The sequence below is a fragment of the Brassica oleracea genome, unplaced genomic scaffold (genome assembly GCF_000695525.1).
Source record: "Brassica oleracea var. oleracea cultivar TO1000 unplaced genomic scaffold, BOL UnpScaffold01055, whole genome shotgun sequence".
In the NCBI taxonomy this organism is placed as follows: domain Eukaryota; kingdom Viridiplantae; phylum Streptophyta; class Magnoliopsida; order Brassicales; family Brassicaceae; genus Brassica; species Brassica oleracea.
The window spans coordinates 17,860-26,625 of NW_013617625.1; the positions used below are offsets into that span (position 1 = coordinate 17,860).

The 8,766-nt window shown below is 36.6% G+C and overlaps 2 protein-coding genes across 2 annotated transcripts; both read right to left on the bottom strand.

Annotated features, from left to right (window-relative positions):
• Positions 1 to 6: 6 nt before the first annotated feature.
• On the bottom strand, positions 7 to 3,185 carry LOC106320765 (myosin-11-like). The gene is made up of 10 exons (XM_013759127.1): positions 2,550 to 3,185; positions 2,304 to 2,434; positions 2,133 to 2,234; positions 1,179 to 2,044; positions 905 to 1,033; positions 679 to 822; positions 447 to 592; positions 206 to 362; positions 72 to 130; positions 7 to 10 (listed from the first exon to the last, which is right to left on the bottom strand). The coding sequence occupies exons 4-10, from the start codon at positions 1,179 to 1,181 to the stop codon at positions 7 to 9; spliced, it is 642 nt and encodes a 213-aa protein (XP_013614581.1). The 5' UTR covers positions 1,182 to 2,044; positions 2,133 to 2,234; positions 2,304 to 2,434; positions 2,550 to 3,185.
• Positions 3,186 to 4,297: 1,112 nt separating this feature from the next.
• LOC106320766 (UPF0725 protein EMB2204-like) lies at positions 4,298 to 5,720 on the bottom strand. The gene is made up of 6 exons (XM_013759128.1): positions 5,694 to 5,720; positions 5,456 to 5,605; positions 5,182 to 5,368; positions 4,979 to 5,013; positions 4,805 to 4,891; positions 4,298 to 4,714 (listed from the first exon to the last, which is right to left on the bottom strand). Exons 1-6 carry the CDS (start codon positions 5,718 to 5,720, stop codon positions 4,298 to 4,300), a joined length of 903 nt encoding a protein of 300 aa, XP_013614582.1.
• Between the last annotated feature and the right edge of the window lie 3,046 nt (positions 5,721 to 8,766).

An 8,766-nucleotide genomic window follows, 5' to 3' on the forward strand; every position in this document is an offset into this window, starting at 1 on the left:
AAACAATCAGCTGAATCACCAACAATGAGTATAGATAGAGTGCCCACTATTATGAGTAGATTTTGGCTTACCTTGAGTTGTTATTCCTCACAGTTTTTGCATTACCAAAGGCTTCGAGAACAGGATTTGACTGGACGCAGATATAACAAACAAGTTAGTGGATTGAGCTCTTAATATAAGATCAAAAAGATAGCAAAGTCATTACTTCAAGAACTTGTTGTTCAACAGTCCTTCCCTCTGTAACTGCACGACCTCCTAAATACGCAAGGTATCTCATAAGCATCTTAGTGGTTTCAGTTTTTCCAGCTCCGCTCTCACCACTTACAAGAATCGAATTGCTCTTCCCTTCGTTAATCATGGCCCTGAGAGTATACAGGTAAAGGGCGCCTTAGGCTGACAACATATACGTGGGTCATAATACATATATAGACAAGTATTAAAATCACCTGTATGCAACATCAGCGACAGCAAAAACATGAGGATTTAGTTCTCCAAAAGGTGCTCCTTTGTATTGTTGCATCATATGGGCATCGTAGATGTGAGGCAACCGTTGAAAAGGATTAATCGCTATAAGGATGTTTCCTGTGTATGTCTGTCATGAACAAATAAATTCTAGTCAAGACATTAAACAATCAAAAGGTCTAAAACATATTTGTAAGTATGAAAATAAGTACTAACATAGATCTCATTAAGTTCATATCTGATCTTTAAGTTCTGAAGGACACCAGGTTCGTGCAGGTAAGACAGCTTTGTCATGTCATCAACACCACCTGCAGGAGCTTCCACATCCTTTGGGTATATCTTTGACAACTTTGCAGTGATCTATATAATATAAAACAGTTATGGGATGATATTAATTATAGGTGACAAGTTGAAATGTTAACAGTTAGTGTGATTGGCTTGCCTTCTTTCCAGTTGTGGCTTGGATCACAACTTCTTCTCCAGTGAGCTTTTCAACCTCACCATCAATCCAAGCCACGTCTGAGTCTTCAACCCAAACATGAGAACCGACAATAATGTTTACTGGAGTTCCCTGCATTTTACCAAAACATCACAATAACTAAAGGGACAACAACAATGTAAATACGAATAGCCAAAAAGCTATCAATACTAATAAACTGTATACAGTGAGCTATGTAAGGTAGAGAGATCTACAGGAAAGTAAGACGTTCACGTACCATTGTTCAATATTGGTCAGTCTTTTCTTCTTCACAATGATTACAAGTGAAGGAGATCCATTTTTTGGGACATTTTTCCACAGTATAGTGACTTGTTACGCAAGAAACCTAAAAATCTGTAGATTTCTAGACAAACAGACACACCGGAGAGGGATTCGGACAAAACGATTACAGTTTCCGACAAAACAAAATCAAATCACCGATATATTACCACGTTCAGAGGAATAAGATCACCACACAGAACAAAAAAAAAATGATGGGATCACCAGAAACTGAAATAGAACAATGAAACTGGGAGATCGGAAAAAAATAAGGAGAGAAGAAGAAAAGAAGCGAAGGAGCGACTGTAGGAATGAGTAAACAAAAAAAAATAAGAGAGAGAGAAAGTGACATTGTTGTTCATCCTTCGACTTCGGTGAGTTTCTTCTTTCATCCCCATGGAATTCGCGCCAATTCGTGGACCCTAATCACTCACTTTCTCTAGCACTCCACGTACACTCTCTCCTTCGAGAGTATCTATTTACTCTATCTACCCCCAAGTCTCTCAATATATCATTTTCGTCCCATAATCACTAATTGTGATTTATATGATCCAAAATTAGAAGAACAATACAAACCAATATCCACTGGATATCAGTTTTCTGTATGGGTTAAAATAGGCACTATGATTAGGAACACAAGTTGATATGGATAAGAAAAAATAGTGGTAAACAAACAATACTATTAAATTTTATAATCGAACCGTATATTGGAATGATGATACTGATGGAAAAGCTTTGGCCTCAGAGCGATAAGCGTCCATTGTGGGAAACAGAGGAGCCCAAGTTAAAAACCCAATAATATTAAGCACAGCATGGCGGCTTTTCCTATAACAAATACACCAAAACATATAGAGATTGATTTCATCTACATTCCTCAAATCTTAGACTTATGAAGCATGGTAGTATGATTAACCGTCTTTCATATATTCACAGTTGGAAACTCTTGTGGTGAAGGAAGCACGAGCTGGTTCAGGACTTCCGTCAGTGAGCAAAGGAGGGCCACAGATTCGAATCTCTGTCCAAACACAAAACACAAATAAGAGTATATTTGTCACCTCTTTGCAGATTATGTTGAGTGTTTTACACGAGTTACGTTTGCCAACATTCCCAAGATGATTCTTCCCTCCTTTGGGATCTCAAGCCTGCGATTCTGGAAACCAACTGCTCCTACTACTTGCATCGGGTTCATTCCTCGCCAAGGCAATCTCAATGTTGCTAGTTCCAATAGAATCACCCCGAAAGTGCGGAAAAGCAGCCACAAACTCTTATTTTGTTCTCCTTAGTAAAGAGTAAAACTTTTGTAGTAGAGGTGAAGGTGTAAGCTACTCACTTTCCATTTGAAGGCTCATTGCGTAAAACTTCTGGAGCCATCCACTCGGGCTAACAAAATTCACAGCAAAAAGGCTTTCGCTCACATAATGATTTCATTTAAAATCAGTCCATCAGTCAAGAAGTTCATAACTAGCCAGACACAAGGAAAAGGAAATGGGATTAAAAGAAAAGACACTAAATCCAGAAAGAGAGGGTTCAAGAAATTGCCTTGAAAAGCAGAGCACGATGCCTGGAGAGGCCAAGAGCCAAGAGGGCATATACAAGTGTTCACTGCTGCCTTGAACTCATTTCTTTTTTTCAGTCCACCTTGTCAATACTCAATCTTCCGCAGATCCCCCCACCCATATGCCCTGTGACAAGCTCAGCCAGCCTCTGTAACATCACCTTCCGCGGATCGTCACTGGACTGAGAATTCGACTGCACTTTTGGTATTCCTCGTCCGAGGAGGATATGTAATCCGAACGATTCGTAACAGAAATTGGAGCGGGAGAGGTCATCGAAGAAGTGCTCTCCGCGACGGAAGAAGGGGCTTGCTTGCTTCATCGCCCCCCCTTAGATTCTTCGTGGTGGGAGAGTGAAGAGAAACAACGACGGAAACTTTGCCGGCGAGGAGGAAAACGAGAGAGGTACTAAGGTTGCTCGATTTACGACTATGCCACTGTGTTTAATGAAGATGTGACACGTCACCAACGGCCCCACAGGCGGGAAACTTTTACAAGTTTTTTTTTAGCAAAGTCCCTGAGTTCTAAATTTTATTACAAAGAAGCCAGTAAGTATTTGATAGAAGCGATTGACCCAGATAATGCAATGCTAAAGTACCAAGAAATTAAATTGAGATGTATCATGTATTTCCAACTCGAAATCAATTGTTAATTACTAAACTACACAACAACCAAAGCTACCAACATTCGCTTATGTAACAAGATTTCGATCTACTTACTAAAAATCTAGTCCGAAAAGAAAGAACAAACACTAATATAACTACAATTCGATCTCAAAGTTCTGGCTCTCTCAAAGTTCAGCCAACTGTCATTCAGTGTAACAGTTTCTTTTTATTACCAGGTAGAATCATGAAAAGTAACTGTTTATTAAGATTAATATATTAGTAATCAAAATACTGTGAAAGAAAATGAAGCACCGTATCTATATAATAATGCACTGATATTTTAGTAAGTCAAGTCATCAAAGAAAACAGTACAACACTTAAATAAGCGTACAAAGAGGCAAACACTCGCATGATTAACTCCGGTCTTTTAGCTGGGTTCTTAACTCATGATTTAACATATTTTTGTTTTTTTTTACAATTTTTGGTTAAAAGACGGCTCTTATATCTCTTATTTAAGAGACAGTTCTTAGTTTTTCTTAATTAAAAAACTAAGAAAAGCTAAGAACCGTCTCTTAGCCGAAACTAAAAATCCCAGTTAAGAGAATGAGGTTAATGATGGTCTTAAAGCATGATTAATGGGTTTTTTAGGGGTGGGATTATTAGCATAATTTAATAATTGATTCTTAACTTTAACAAAAAAAAAAGCTAAAAACCGATTATTAAATAAGAACCGGTTCTTAAACTTTTTCTTTGTTAAAGCTAAGAACCGGTTATTAAATTACCCTAAGAACCCCACCCCTAAAAAAACCCATTAATCATGGTCTTAGCACAAAATAACATAGTTGACATTAATAAATAGTTAAATCCATTTGATCTACATTTTCATTATATCACAGCCCTACTTGATAAATCGCAAATCATCACTGACGACGACGAGCGGAAGCACGGCTTTTGTATGCCTGATGACACCTGGGATCAGATAAACGCCATAGCCTGTGGTGGACACCTAAACGTTTCTTCTTCTTACAACGTTTCTCAGTTTTCTCACCACCCGAGAGATGCATAGAACGTTTTTCAGTTACTTTAACAACAGAAGCCGTCTCAGTAGTACTCAAAGCTTTTTTCTCTTCACTCCAATAGTCACCCACAAATTTCAAACCTTCAGTAACTTCATTGAAACTGCGTCTGACGATAGCTTTGCTATCACATGGCTCGCCAGCGGCAAAGTCTCTATACACTATGTAAATAACCACGTTTTTGGAGTCAAGTGTCGGGGGCTTCACATCATCAACAGTCTCTACAGCTACCTGCACAATCTCCAACTGGGCCAGATAATGCTGCAGCAATAGTTTGTACAAGTTAAACCACATGTTCATTACATTATTATCACCGTCAATTGATATTCAAAAAGTAAATGAAAAACTTACATCAGTAAGATCCCTTACGTGACTAACGAGTGCAAGTTCCAAATAAAGTGAAATCCAACCATTGTTTTGCAACTCATACTTATTCACCTGCAAATGGCAAACAAAACATATATGAATAACCAAAAACAAAACTGATGTGAGTGTGTATTTATTTTTTATTTTTTAAATGTTTACCATGTAAAACCGTTTAGCATCACTAAAAGCAATCTCTGGAGGCCAATCAGGTAATGGGTTGAATTCTGTATCAAGACGCGCTGGTTCACAATGTCTACGCAGGTACGGCTTTGGAATCACTAATCAAAGTTATAATAATATTAATCAGGAAGTGACATGTACTCTAGAGACTAAACTATCACACAGCCCGATATTTTATTTACCGTGAGTTCGAGGTCTAGCGATAGACACAGCCAAATCTAAACAGCCAATCATCCTTTCATTAACGAGAACCTGAAAAGGGAATTTCGGAAAACCGCAACGTGCATCCAAAGTGATGTAGTAAGAGGAAGCACCGCAATTAATCCTCATGTTAAAACTCTTTAGCTTACAGAACTTTAGGTTCTTTCCCTAAAATAAAAAATAAATAAAAACAGAAGAGACAACCAATTAAGCTTGTGTGTTTGTATCCAAGTAAAATATATATAGAGATTTTACCTCCAAGAGATTGTATCTGTGAACTCCTAATTTAGCATAAAGCTTGACCAACTGAGGATAAGCATAACGAGGATTTTTTCCTTCACAGTTAAAGTGCATCAGTCTATGGAGACTGTATGTCACTTCAATACCTCCAGGATAATCAAAACCCTAAGAAACATTACAAAACAGTAGTTGTAAGGTTCAGATTTCACTTGTTGACAAGCTCAAAAAATATTAAATAAACAAAAATCGTTACATCGGATTCCTCCGTCAGACAACTCATCTTTTCATATATATTCACCGGCGATCTTCCTCTCCTGCATGCAACCTGCGGATGCTTTTGATCAATATAGGCACTCATAGAATAAATAAATATTCTGTTTAATATTATTTCATTATTATTGGGCTTATATTGGGCCTTCACAGCTCAATCACATACTGGGCCAAAAGAATGCCTTCAGTTTCGTGGCCTGCTGCTAATCAACGATTTTGGAACTCCAGTTTGAATTTCACAGCATGAAAGAGAACGCCTTTTTGGTTTTATTTCTTTTAAATAAATTTATTCGTTTTTTCCACATGTTATTTGCTAAATTGAGTTTCTTTTCTTGTTTTCCATTGATATGGATGATGATTTGGATTCACCACTAATACATGTTGGTCTAAGAGATTTTCATACAAACACTAAGAGCATCCGCGTTAAGGGGTTACGAGAGGAGTTCACACAGAAATTAAGAAAAAAAATAATAAAATAATAAAATCACATGAACCCCTCTTTCCTAAAGCTCTCTTGGCTGAACCCCTCTCTCCTAAAGTTCATCACTGTAGTGCGGGCCCCACGTGTCGTGGCGGCCCGCGATTGGTCTATTTTTTTTTTTTTTTAAAATCAAAAAGAAAAAGAAAAAAAAATTTAATAATAAGAAGTTGAAAAGATGAACCCAAAAGAGGGTTCATTGATGTGGGTGCTCTAATACACCTGAAACCAAAGATATTCTCCAAAAAATTGGATGATTTAGGATTCCAAAAACCGTAGAGGCTTTAAGATGTAAATACATCATGTCTTAAGTTGTTGATCTTATCACTGCCTTTAACGTATATATTTGCTGGAGAATGATTTCATTCCTTGATATTTTAGCTCACGTTTGGATCATAGATGTTACCAAGTACAAAAGTTGGACATAAGTAATGATTGTATTAATCAGCTCGCCAACAAAAATAGGCCACAGTTTTTATAGGTAAGATGCCACTAGTATTAGATAAGCACCACAGTTTATAAACATCTAAAAGACGCCTAATTAAGCATTAAAGATTTCTTTTTAGAAGCCAAAGCCTTCTTCAATCCATCAATCACCTTGGATACTCATTGTTCTCGTTTGTTTTTGCTATATGATTTGTTTAGGAATTCACCGAACATTATCTATTGGGCATATGCCTCCTCTGTTTTGGTCAGCGCCATAAGAGTTATCCGCAAGTGGGAAAATCAATACACTCCATTATCCCCTTGGTATCAATCCTCCAATGTTTATCTAGAGATGTTTGACACTTGTAAAACGACGAAATCAGTGCATTATATTGCTATGAAAGTACGATAGCTAGGGCTTTAGCACATATTGCTAAAGTGGGAATCCCAGATGAGTGCCCACAAGATTGTGTCTTTGACTGTTGTAAGAATCCTCCAACTTCAGAAACAGAGACCAAAATCAATTATTTTCTCATCTTCAACCGATTAGAGAAGGCTTTAGCACACTTGCACATACATCCCATTGGTGCATCTATGATCGTTTTCTCTGATTTTTCGGAACCTACTAAGTTAAAGTTACATAAAACATTCTACTAGTCATCAGTATGCATTGATTGTTGGAACCTTTTATATAAACATATTTTACTTGTTTGCAGGATATTTACTATGACCCCCTATCAGAAAAATCAGTTTTCGTGGGGGTATCATTCAGTAAATATTGTTGCCATAGAGGTATTTAAGGGACAACTTGTAGCACCTTGCAAGATGAGCAACGGCGCTAAGATTGCCAATCAAGGATATGTTCGAGTATCTCTGGGAGTTACATGTCATTATTTTGTGATTATGCTCAGGCTGTTCATCCTACACTCAGGTCACAACATCTCCTTTCTGATTTTTGTTGCGACATATGGATGAGGCTCAAAGAGGAAACCTCAAGCGGAAACTGAATCGAGATCACGACTCAGAAACAACAAAAAGGCTTCGTCATGCGTAAATATCAATAGATGGATATGTAACATATATTTAACAAAATTTTGAGGCTCATCATAATCACAAAAGATGGGTATGTACATAACTCCCAAAGATACTCGAACATATCATTGATTGGCAACCTTAATGCTGTTTCTCATCACGAATATGTGACCGAATTTAGTTTCCTAGTTTGGTTCGCATTTACTAAAAAAGTTTGAGCATTTGCTCTCGTTTTGTTTTGTCTTTGTTGGCATGTGATTTTTTTTATTTTTATTTTTATAGTGCAATTAGATTTATTCGTTTTTTACCACATGTTATTTGCTAAATTGAGTTTTTTTTCCCCTTTCTTTTTCCATTAATATGGATGATGATTTGGATTCACCACCAAGACATGTTGGTCTAAGAGATTCTGAAACCAAAAACATTGTTCAAAATACAACAAAACATATTAAATTGGATGAATTGGGATTCCAGAAAAACGTAGAAGCAACATAAATACATCATGCGTTGAGTTTTTGATCTTGTCATTGCCTTAAAACGTATATGTTTGTTGGAGGATGATTTCATTCATTGATACTTTAGCTCACATTTGTATCATAGATGTTAGACAAATATTTACAAAAATAGGACATAGGTAATGTATGTGTAATGGATATAAAAGCAGAAGTTAGATTTTTTCTACTTATTGACAAAAAAATGGGGGATATTTCTCAAACAATATAAAACATTTATGTCACATGTTTGGAAGTTTTTAAATAAGACGATTTCATTGTTTCTAAACGCTGAAAAACATCAATTTGGCCTATACTTTCCCTTTAATACTAATAAGGAAATTTGACTGTTTAAGTTTTTTGTAAGATTGGATTTACTTTCTTAGTTTAGCTTGACTTACTAAGAAATCATAACATTAGTTGACATGTGTTTCAATTTCTGATCATAATACACTTATACTTACTAGTTGTTTGTCATGTGTGTTTGTAGTGCGGGCCCCACGTGTCGTGGCGGCCCGCGATTGGTCTATTTTTTTTTTTTTTTAAAATCAAAAAGAAAAAGAAAAAAAAATTTAATAATAAGAAGTTGAAAAGATGAACCCAAAAGAGGGTTCATTGATGTGGGTGCT

What these genes read in the sequence shown, in the direction of transcription:
- LOC106320765 (XM_013759127.1), bottom strand. An exon ending in AAGCCACAACTGGAAAGAAG is followed by an intron (nt 823 to 904) that starts GCAAGCCAATCA and finishes TATATTATATAG; the next exon opens with ATCACTGCAAAGTTGTCAAA. An exon ending in GTCGCTGATGTTGCATACAG is followed by an intron (nt 363 to 446) that starts GTGATTTTAATA and finishes GTATACTCTCAG; the next exon opens with GGCCATGATTAACGAAGGGA.
- LOC106320766 (XM_013759128.1), bottom strand. Translation starts at nt 5,720, where the DNA reads ATGAGTTGTCTGACGGAGGAATCCGAT. An exon ending in ACAGATACAATCTCTTGGAG is followed by an intron (nt 5,369 to 5,455) that starts GTAAAATCTCTA and finishes TTTTTATTTTAG; the next exon opens with GGAAAGAACCTAAAGTTCTG. An exon ending in ACGTAAGGGATCTTACTGAT is followed by an intron (nt 4,715 to 4,804) that starts GTAAGTTTTTCA and finishes CTATTGCTGCAG; the next exon opens with CATTATCTGGCCCAGTTGGA.